This window comes from Poromitra crassiceps (assembly GCF_964638095.1).
Source record: "Poromitra crassiceps genome assembly, chromosome: 16".
Taxonomy (NCBI): Eukaryota; Metazoa; Chordata; class Actinopteri; order Beryciformes; family Melamphaidae; genus Poromitra; species Poromitra crassiceps.
This window is the reverse complement of record NC_139645.1, coordinates 10,430,303-10,442,364: the sequence shown is the minus strand read 5'-3', so window position 1 is coordinate 10,442,364 and position 12,062 is coordinate 10,430,303. Positions and strand designations below refer to the sequence as shown.

The following is a 12,062-nucleotide window of genomic DNA, read 5'->3' as shown; positions in this document are numbered from 1 at the left end:
CTGACAGAGTGAGAAGAAGAGTGATGCCCAGGAGCACCCACACAGCCTGACAGAGTGAGAAGAGTGATGCCCAGGAGCACCCACACAGCCTGACAGGGTGAGAAGAGTGACCTGCTGCTGCCCAGGAGCACCCACACAGCCTGACAGAGTGAGGAGAGTGATGCCCAGGAGCACCCACACAACCTGACAGAGTGAGAAGAGTGATGCCCAGGAGCACCCACAACAGCCTGACAGGGTGGGGAGAGTGATGCCACTGACTTGTTAACGTGCAACAAGTGTGAGTTGAACCGATGGCCCAGCGGCAGCAACAGCCCATCTGCAGCTCCGCAGCGCAGCAGTAGAAGCTCCAGCAGGACCTGGATCTCCCATCTGTCTGCTGCTTTCAACACATTTTGACAAGTGCAACTTCACCGCCACAGAAACTCAAACACATCTAGAGGAGCCTGAACTTCCGGTGTGACGTTACTCTAGTCTGGACACTTGTTACACGTCTTGCGATTTCCAACTCCAGGGAATACTTTGAATCTGTTCTGTCTCTCGCGTCGTCGGACCAGAGGAGGTTTCTCCCGTGGAAGATGATGGAGGATCACCTGTCGAAGATGGCCATGCTGCCGTCCTCGTCGCCCACCGGGTCGTCGGGGAGCGCCGCCACCGACGACAGCAGAGGAGGTGAGAGGGCCACATATGAGCTTCCGCCAGCAGCAGCAGGTTCCTGCAGCCAGACTGCAGCAGCAGGTTCCTGCAGCCAGACTGCAGCAGCAGGTTCCTGCAGCCAGACTGCAGCAGCAGGTTCTTCCTGCAGCCAGACTGCAGCAGCAGCAAAAGACTGTTGAGCTCAGAGTTGTTGTCTGTGCAGAGCAGTGCTGAAATTATTAGTTGATTAATTGTCAATCAGGAAAATTAATCGTAATTTTTGTCATTTATCACGTGACAATAGCAAACATTTGCTGGTTGCAGCTTTTCTGTTTCACATCATTATTAAATGACTACTTTGGATTTTTTGTTTGCTGGTCGGACTGAGGAAGACACGAAGAATCACTTTGTGATTCATCTCTGGGAAGGTCTGATGGACAATTGTCATTATTTTTTACATTTTATAGACTAAATTATACAGGTAAATAAAAAAATTGTAATCCACAGATTAATCAATAATGGAAACAATTGTAAATTGGAGCTTTAGTATGAGTGCAGATGGGAGAAATTGTGCATCAATGGTTTGACCTCCCATCTGGTCAAACTGAACTTTTTATCTCTTTAAAATATTGAACCACACAAGCATAGTGATGTTCAAAGATTCATGAATATACGGGAGGCTAATAACTCAACAGTCTGTGAACCTGAGCAAGAAACAAGCAAAACACGTTCACACCTTCTATAAGTCTGTTTGCAAATGCTGCAGATGCACTTAACAACCAGTTTTGATCGAACCAAGTCAAATAATTTATAATTTATAAATATTTTTTTTATTTATTTATCATTGATGGCTTTATTTTAGATTAATCCATTCAATGTCACTTTCAAAGTTATTAATATTATTGTATTGTATGTATGAGTTATGACGATTCATACTTTTTATTTCAGAATAGGGGTGGGCCAATATATCGAAATTCAATATATCACAATACAGAAATGTGACAATACGCATGGTGGAGCAGAAAAATAAATCTCTCCATCCAAATGATGATTATTTTTAAATTGTTGCGTATCGAATCGTATCATGAGATAAAAATATCATCCCGTCCCTGATTGAGTTTCTCAGAGCTAAGCGGCTGCTGCAGCTTTGACTCGTGTCGTGTGTTCTCTCGACTTTGGCGCCACATGCCGCCCATCCTGCAGGCCCTGCAGATGGCAGACAAACAAATGTATGAAACAATACATGAGCAGACCAGAGCAAACGCTCGTCTAACCGCTCCCTCCGCCTGTGTTGACTTGCAGCCAAGAGTCCGGCTGGGGGCAAAGCTGTGAGCCCGGCGCTGCTGTGCAGGGTGTGCGGAGACACCAGCAGCGGGAAACACTACGGCATCTACGCCTGCAACGGCTGCAGCGGCTTCTTCAAACGCAGCGTGAGGCGGAGACTCATCTACAGGCACGTCTCTACTGTTTGCTGATCTACCCTTTCTACTGTTTCTCTACTGTTTCCACTGCTGCTCTACTGTTTTCTGCCCACTTCCAGTTTATGTTTCTTGGGTTGAAGGTCATTCATTTCAGATACCAAGATTCACACTGGGGCTGACCCATTATAGAACAGTTGGTTGATGAGGTGCATTATGGGAACTGGGAGCAAATACAAACTGCAAATATACCATCATTTTTCATTATCAGTATAAATCTGTGTTTCTGTGGAAATCGTCACTTGGCTTTTAGATGATTGTCTCCAAATTTCTTCAAGTGACGATTGAACCTGAAATTGAACTCTGATGAAGTAGAGACACCTGAATAGATGGTTCTGGTTGATTTTGAGTGTCCTCTCCCTTTAATAAGAGCCTTGCTGTGTTAACAGGTGCCAGGCAGGAACAGGCATGTGTCCTGTGGATAAAGCCCACCGCAACCAGTGCCAGGCCTGCCGGCTGAAGAAGTGCCTCCAGGCCGGCATGAACAAAGACGGTGAGTGTCTCAAGTCACATTTACATTCAGAAACACTCAACTATCCACTACAAACTACCCCGTTGGTGGTGGTGTCGTGATTATCAATGGTTATTTTCCTCTGCCAGAGCATTTAGCAGAGACAAACATCTCCTTTCCCCCTCTTTGTGTTTTGACATTTTCATTCATTTTTATTTTGTTTTGACTTTGAAAATGCTTAGTTTTAGTTTAGTTTTTATAGTTTCAGTGTTACAGTAGTTAGTAGTAGTAGTTAGTTAGTATTTTATTTTCCCTTTAAATTTTTTTGCAATATGAGGTAATTTGTCAGGGGTGAGATTCAAAAAGGTTTGTTGTAAAGTCTTGTTTTTATTTTTATTTCAGTTAACGGAAATGTTTTTTCACACCTATAGTTCTCGTGATTCCGTTTTCCCTCCTCACAGCGGTGCAGAACGAGCGTCAGCCCCGCAGCACGGCTCAGGTGCGTCTGGACTCCATCGACGTGGACCCAGAGAAGGAGCACCTAGCCACCACCCGGGAGCCTTCTTCCTCCTCCTCCTCCTCCTCCTCCTCCAGCGGCTCGGTCATCACCTGGCCCCACATCACCTCCTCCGTGGCCATCAGCTCGTCGGGGGGCCCGCAGCGCTGCATCAGTCCACAGAACAACCACCGCTTCATGGCCAGCCTGATGACGGCCGAGACCTGCGCCAAGCTGGAGCCCGAGGACGGTGAGGACCATTCACCCCCCCCCCCCCCCCCCCCCCCCCCCCAAAAAAAAGGGGTCCACAATCTCAAAAAGATATCTTGATTTATTTATTTTACGTAAAAAAGCAAAAAACAAAACAAAACAGAAACTTTAGGCCTGTCCATACGGTACACCAGGGGCAGCATCTACAAATCAAAACATTCACCTCGAAAAACAAAAAACAAAATTACATTCATTATTACATAGGCCTACATAAGCAAATTAATTTATCTGACAGTAGATATGCGAGCCTGTGATGTGTTGGTAATTACTGTAAAGTCACAATGAAACAGATTTTTTTTTTTTACAGCATTGTGCTTCCGTAATTTGAGGTATTTCCGGTTGAAACAGGATTGTTCTGAAATCTGTGATGCTGTTATAGCTGAACGTTTCATGTAGGCTACACCACCATACAACTAGACTTTTTAGGATGGAAAAGTATTGGGATTTTTATGTAAAAATACAAGAAAATAATTGGTAGTTTCTCATTTATAGATACAAAATTATGTGGAAAATTAGCTAACAAGGTAAAAAGAAATAGATTAATTTCACTGTGACTTCCCAAAGGCTGGTAAACTCTGGTAAACTTAAAAGCTGCTACATCCTACTGTACATCAGTTTGATACGATTTATGATCTATACTATAAATTTACCTCGTTAAGATTTATTTTAGCCTAAAAAAACTGTGTAAACACATTCGGCACATAACAAAACGTGTAACTGTATGAGTGTGGGTGTGTTCTTCTAACCTGCCTTCCTTGTTTTCAGTTGACGAGAACATCGACGTGACGAGCAATGAGCCGGAGCGAGCGTCGTCTCCGTACCACATGGCCCTGTACCCCTCCAGCTCCGAGAACGTGTACGAGACCTCGGCCAGGCTGCTCTTCATGTCGGTGAAGTGGGCCAAGAACCTGCCCGTGTTCTCCAACCTGCCCTTCAGAGACCAGGTGAGCCTCGCTTCGCCGTCGCAGGACCTCCAGCAGGAAGAGGCTGTTCTTCTTCTACTTAGAAAAAACAGTTTCTCCTTACATTTCCTCTTAAAGGGATAGTTCACATTTTTTGAAGTCTATCCACAGTGCGCACACACACACACACACACACACACACACACACACACACACACACACACACACACAAAGTACATTTCAGTACGCTTCAGTCAGCTTCTACACACAGGATCATGACCCCATTGACCTTGCATTTGTTTTTTCACAACTTTCCAGCTACTATGAGGAACAGGATGGATAGACTTAAAAAAAAATGTGAACTATCCCTTTAATTAAGTAGTTTAGTTTAGTTTAGTTTAGGTTGGTTTAGTTTATTAGGATCCCCATTAGCTGCAGCAAATGCTACAGCTATTCTTACTGGGGTCGGACACATACAATTATACTGTACATCACGTATTTACAATACTGCACAATACAATATATTATTACTGTACATACATAATATCGACATAGCAAGATGAAACAATACACAATGAACAATACACAATACACTGCACACTCCAAAAACAATACACAATAAACAATACACTGCACACTCCAAAAACCTGAAGCTACAGCTGCTGATACCAAGTGAAACATTCAAATCCAAAGAAGCTACCACAAATGTGGGGGAGTCTACATCATTTTATACACATTTTCTGAAATGTTTGGTATCTTTGGAAACCTTAGGACTTTCTGGTAAAAGTAAACTTAAATTATAAATTAATTAATAATACAAAAAAGACAGTAGAACTGCCTACTGAGCTGCTAGACTTAATTGTCTATGGATCACAAATGATTATTAGCATAAAGCCCGGACACCTTAGGATTAGTGGATTTTGGCTTTGCAGCTCCGGCTCAGATTACACATATTTGTTATATAGAGTATTTTGTTATGTATTTGCTATGTCTTTGGAAAGCTTGGGCCCTGGACTTTTTTGTTGTTGTCTTTATTTATACAGGGGGCATCTCACTGAGAGCAATGCTCTTTTTCAGGAGTGCCCTGTTCACATTCACAAACACATTCACTCCTGGAAGCTGACTAGTACAACCACAGTCTGATCTGCTGGCCACTGATCAGCTCCACTGGAGCAGTTTTAAATACTGTAAAGTCATGTGGGACTGAACGAAGCTCAACAGGCGTTCTAGCTGTCTTTCCGTCTCCCCTCGGTCGTGTCTGATAACCCCTCCCCTCCCCCCTGTGTGTTCAGGTGATCCTGCTGGAGGAGGCGTGGAGCGAGCTCTTCCTGCTGTGTGCCATCCAGTGGTCCCTGCCCCTGGACAGCTGCCCCCTGCTGGTGCTGCCCGACCTCTGCCCCCTGCAGGGCAAGACCAGCTACAGCAGCCTGGACCTGCGGCTGCTGGGGGAGGTCTTCAGCCGCTTCAAGGCGCTCGCCGTCGACCCCACAGAGTTCGCCTGCCTCAAGGCCATCGTGCTCTTCAAGCCAGGTGAGGGGGACCGACAAACAAGGTCTTATGAGGTCGTTTAGTCTCAGATTCAGGATTACAATCCCTTCTTCCTTCTTAAAAAAAAAAAAAGATGAGATAATTCCACTTGTTGTTTCAGGAATTTACTAGAAACAAGAAGCGTCAATATTTTATTTTATTTTATTTTATTTTATTTTATTTTATTTTATTTTATTTTATTTTATTTTATTTTGTTTTATTTTATTTTATTTTATTTTATTTTATTTTATTTTATTTTATTTTTTCCCATTAGCAGATTTGAAATTCGGCCTGTCTTGGCTGAAACTAAGAAAAATCACATCTGACCCCCCTGACACAAATTCGACTTAAAGGGCAATTCCGGTATTTTTCAACCTGGACCCAATTTTCTTTTCTTTTTTATATACAGCTTATAGCTAAAATGTGAACAGAAATCTTTGAAATTGGTGCAGTATTGACAAAGATCGCTTCAGTTGACAGCCTTTTCCCACATGCCCCTACTGCACTACCCTGGTTGTTGCAACAGTACTGGGGCATGTGGGAAAAGCGGCTGCCAACTGAAGCGATAGCCGTAGCTAAATTGAACATTTAAAATTGAAATAATAATGAAAATCGTCAGCTGTCAAACTGAATAACAGTAATTATCAGTAGGAATTCAGAGCAGCTCTGCTTCCACAGTTTGGATCTCAGTTTTCAACAAAGTGTTCTGTTCTTCTCGTCCACAGAGACTCGCGGTCTGAAGGACCCAGAGCAGGTGGAGAACCTGCAGGACCAGTCGCAGGTGATGCTGGGACAACACATCCGCTCGCACTACCCCAGCCAGCCAGCCAGGTAACATCCCCATCCAGACTCACGGATGAAACACTTTGAGCCGCGAGGAAAGATCCACCTCACATCCTCTGACACTGTCACACAGCAGGAATCTGTGATGATCAGGGTGCTCCAGGAGTTATTTTCTGATATGGTGTTAGAATTTACTTTCTAGCTGTACGTGTACCCACTTTCCCCTCAACCAGCTGTGTCCACTTCTTCTGCAGTTTAGTGATTTCCTACATTTCCCAGAATGCCTTTTAACAACCCCCAGAGAAAGGGCCTGAACATATTGCATTCAGCTGAGGGTTTTACATGCAGGTGGAGAGAGAGTGATAGATAATAAAGTGAGAGAAACTACATCAAACAACAACAAAATACGAATGACTTTATTTATATATATATATATATACGGTGTATATATATATACTATACTTTAACATTAAGAAGCTGGAAATGTCACGTTTGTTTTTTAAGTTCTAGCAGAGTGTTCATACATCCTGCACTATTTATTGTTGTCTTTTTATTTTTTGACTGCATTCATTGAAGGAATAGTTCACCCAAAAATGAATATTCTGTGATCATCCACTCGCCCTCATTCCAGTTGAAACAGAGGCCAAGTTTGTCCATATAAAACACACGGGGAGGTTGCCAGCACAACTCTATAGCTGCCTTCTCCAGTCAGTGGTCTTCTCAAGTTAGCGGGGACCCTGTTCTTCAGAGTTCCAAAAAGAACCGACATACCATCATTCAGTCCAAATGATTAACTACAGCTGATTCTGCAGGTTTGGGAAGCTGCTGCTGCTGCTGCCGTCGCTGCGCTTCGTGAACTCGGAGCGGATCGAGCTGCTCTTCTTCCACAGGACCATCGGGAACACTCCCATGGAGAAGCTGCTGTGTGACATGTTCAAAAACTGAACAACGTTCCCACGATGCACCTCTGAGACGTCGATGTAGAGACTTCCGGCTATCCGGCTTTGCATTTGTTTGTCACCACATCAAGTCATTCCATGTAAAAAGATCTTATATTACGCTTGCTGTCTATTTGTGTATCATACTAGACTTTGAGTTTCGTCTGAAGTGACTCATTTCATCCTCCTGTTACACTGTTTGTGTTTACTTTGTGAAAATTGCAATGTGCATTTTTATTTGTGTGGTTACTAGATATATTCCTGCTATCATAACTGAGTGTTCATGTTACCATGCCTTGATAAAGTGAAAGTTGCTTGAAAATTTGCTTTGGTTTCTGTTTCAGTATGCTTATCAATAATTATAAATAGCTGGGGGGGAAAAGGTGGGAGACATTTGAAGTGGCAGATTCTGTCTATACTAACAGAATATCTGTGCGGTGTAGCAAGTGTAAATGGAGGCTGCCTGAGTGTAAAGCCATTGCCCAGCATTGCAAGTTTGGCCATTAATCGTCCCTAATTACCTCATTAAAAATCAGCCCGTTACACTTCCTGAAAGATTCAGCGCAATCGCATGTAGAATGGCACAGCTGTGGCCAAGCACAATTTTTACTCACTCACTCACTCACTCAGTCATAGAGATACTTTGCATTCTTATTATAGTTCTGATACCCGTTGGAGCACACACTCACTGGCCATTTTAGTCAGGCCTCGCTCACAGAGTTGGCATGCACCCTCTTCTCTCTCTCCCCAGAGGGTTTTCATAGTCCACTTCCCTGGCTGAAGTATGGAAGATGAGGTCCCTGTGGGACATAATCCTGGCTTGTACATACTTTACTTTTTAAATATGCTTTATTGAATTATTCAAGCAACATCAAAACATTCACATTAATACAAGATATATATTTAGAGGGGTGTATCAAAAATAAAATATGAATTACAAAGTGAGCAGGTGCCATGGGTGTGGGTCTTTTGGTTCTTATGTCCAGTGTTCTTTGTCTTTTCAGTTCTGATACGATCTGTTTATAGACCTCTTCACCTGGGATTGAGACTTGGTGGATAACTGTAGCACACCTTGTCTTCCATATTTTTGCCACAACCACACATACGATTGTCCAGAAAAAATCCTGGTGTGATCCTCCTGGCATTTCCTCTACATGTAGGCCTACTGGGAGAGCCTCTTATTTAGCCCACTGAAACACACTTTATTGAAAACCTCACACCTAACCTCTCACCTACGTTCCCACATGTTCCCCCCCATTTCCACCACTGAATGGTAAGACCTTTATTCACCACTGAACTATTCTCATAAACACAACTGAAACATTATGCTCATATCCAGTGTTGGGGGTAACTCATTACAAAAGTAACATATTACATGTAATATATTACTTTTAGCAGTAACTCAGTAATATAACTTATTACTTATAGGATTTAAGTAATATTATACCAGTTACTTTGTCAAGTAACTCAAGTTACAAATTGAGTTACATTTGATTAAATCAAAGCACATATTTAAAAAAGATACAATCATTTCCTAATCAAACGGTGTGTTTTTATGCAAATAACCACTATAGATGACAATAACAAAGGAAAATAATAACATTTAGAATTTTGGATTGTTTACACTGACTTCAAGACGGTTTAAATTATTTTTCGGGGTGGTTCCGGGGCGGCGATGTCATTCTGCTGCTGCTGTTGTTTTGGTAAAAGTAATGCAAAGGTAGTGTAATAAGTAACAAGTTACTCTACACAGAAAGTAATATTGTAAAGTAACTTATTACTTTCAAATGAAAGTAACTAGTAATATGTAGTATATTACATTTTGAAAGTAACTTGCCCAACACTGCTCATATCTACTTAAGCGCGAATTCACAATAGCTGCGACCCTTTCAGATATGCTAATTTCCGACTCCACTGTGATGTCATCGATCCACTCCATTGTGAAATTATACTGCATTCAAGACAACTCGGAGCACGGAACTTTCAATTTGGATTGTCGGACCTCAGGAATAGTTGCGTTCATCCTGTTTTTAACTCGACGACAGTCGGAGTTAGAAAAACATACACAGCTAGTCTAATTTCATTGTATTGGTAAAATAGGTGTTGAATTAAAAAATATTGCTATAATCAGAGCAAAATATAAACAACATAAAGACATATTGCATAATTACACCTCAAATTAGGTCAATCACTTTGATGAGGTCAACTCGGACAAAGTGGAGCTCTGAAATGATACCGACCAGCATTCAACACACACTTTCTCTCTCTCTCTCTCTCTCTCTCTCTCTCTCACACACACACACACACACACACACACACACACACGATTGTGCTCACACATACACCATTGAAAATAATATATGCCTCATATGCCACTGTACACTGATCAGTGTTTCTTCAAATAAAATATTTAAAGGTGAAACAGTCAGTTATTTAATTAAAATATATTTTCAGTTCTTGAGGAAGACCCAGAAGAGTTTTCCCATGGGTGTGTTTTCCTGATGCTGTAATGAAGAACCAGTCAGACAGCGCCCTCTGCTGTCTGTCTGTCACTTCAGCATACTGACCACTGGAATGAACAGTCCCGATTCCCAGCATGCCTTGCCCACATGTGTAATCAGAGGTAATTCAGATACCAAGACAAACATTCAAATCATATCATCATAATACAGCAATTAACCCACTTTTTAAACAAGCAGTTTATGTTCTTACTACACTCACAGTCACAGATAAATAACATTAACACCATGACTGAGACACAACAGACAATCATGGCAGTATAAAAAGACATGGTGAGCCTTCTCCCTAATGTGGGCGGAAGCTCATTGTAGAGGTCACATGCAGAGCGCTCGTCGCTCCACCAATCACCTCGGGGAAGGTCTGAGACAAGAGCCAATCGTTAGCCTCGCAGGCTATCACCTGATGCGGGTGAGCGAAGTGAACTAGAAAACATGCGCCAACGTGATTGGTTCTCGCAGGAGAAGCCAGGCGACGCACTAAAAGCGCCCATGGTGGATGCGACCTCACAGGCTTGGAAATCACTCGCGGCTGGCAGATGAGCACGATGGATGAGGTGGAGCACGCTCCACAACCCAATTCAGACTACTCTCCCCCCACTTTTCTTACATGCAAGAACATGCACTGTGCTTAGGCTGAGGACCAGCATTTTATGGTTAAAACATCTTAATTCTTCACATCATGTTTTGGTGACTGGTGAAACTGCATGAATTTTTTTTTTTCCCTTCCTTCCTTTCTTTCTTTCTTTCTTTCTTTTATTGGGTGGGGGGTTGCATGATGCAGTCATCAGCAGATCAATTTAACATTCATAGTAGCTATGGCAAATGGCAAGGTCCAGAGATGTGATCATTATGATTGCAGCCTCTTCATTAGGCTATTTCCCAGCAAACATAATCTAGACCAGTGATACTCAAATTGCGGCCCGGGGGCCAGATGCGCCCGTGATACTAGGGTGCAGTGTGGCCCCCTGACCATTTTCTAATTCACAATGAAAAAGTTTGACTGAGCTCCAGCTACATTGTCAAATATTGCTGCCTGCTCGCCACCCAGGCACTTATATGTACTTATCTAACTTAACTTAACTTAACTTAACCTAACTATCTATCCTGTGTACCCAAAACTGTCAGACCAAACTCTGGCTGGCACCTCAAAAACCTACAATCCGCTACAGAAAAATGTATATTAATGTTTGTTTATTAGCTGGCCCCTGGTCTCCTGTCATTTTGCAAAAGTGGCCCCCGGGCAAAGCAAGTTGAGTATCGTTGATCTAGACCGTGACGTTGCCAGACTGTCAAATTTCTGTTGGTCATCTACCAGAAGGTAATGGCGGCGGCCGGCCACAAGGTGACGTCTCCACGTTCCCTCAGACTATAGTTTCTACTGTCCCTTGCAAAACAAGTAATATTGATTGATCTTATATTGCTTTGAAAACACCACATGTAGGTGTCTTTTGTGTTTTAGTTGAATAAAATGACATTTGATTGGCAATTTATTTGGTGGTGTGATCAGATAGTCACAGTGTGACGTGCACCCCACACGCAATGACTACTATTAAGGAACGCATTTTTTTTAATATGAAAACACGTTTATGTCATATAGTAGGCTATGTGTTAACCCAGGGGTGGGCAACTATTTTTCATGGGGGGCCACATGAGAAACTCAGATTGTTGCCGGGGCCGAACAAATATTGTCATGCCGTAACCCATGGATGGGCAACTTTGATGATAGAGAGGGCCACAAAAAAAAATCCTCGTTACCAGATTTTGCTGAGGGGCCGAAGCCAGGTTTAGAGGAATAACTCATTTTGAATGAACAGTTGTGATGTCATTATTCAGTCTTAACCACCAATATTTGATCCTTTTCTCACTCACTCCTATAGACGGTTTTAACTTGACAACAAAAACATTCTAAATTGAACCCCCGCTCACTTCCTGTTGCAGTGTTTGCTATGGACATAAAAGAAAAAAAAACATTGAAGTGCAGGACTGACCATTCCGTGAAAACCGTCTATACAGCTGAGCAGCGAAAACAAAAGTAGCGATGTCGAGTGAATATTTCTGAAGTTTG

General features: G+C 42.5%; 1 protein-coding gene across 1 annotated transcript; it reads left to right on the top strand.

Annotated features, from left to right (window-relative positions):
* Window positions 1-575: 575 nt before the first annotated feature.
* On the top strand, window positions 576-7,736 carry LOC310791296 (photoreceptor-specific nuclear receptor-like; the record flags this gene model as incomplete). Its single annotated transcript, XM_083652984.1, has 8 exons — window positions 576-669; window positions 1,936-2,086; window positions 2,501-2,604; window positions 3,024-3,308; window positions 4,094-4,272; window positions 5,523-5,760; window positions 6,483-6,588; window positions 7,353-7,736. 8 exons carry the CDS (start codon window positions 576-578, stop codon window positions 7,483-7,485), a joined length of 1,290 nt encoding a protein of 429 aa, XP_083509110.1. The 3' UTR covers window positions 7,486-7,736.
* Window positions 7,737-12,062: the final 4,326 nt, after the last annotated feature.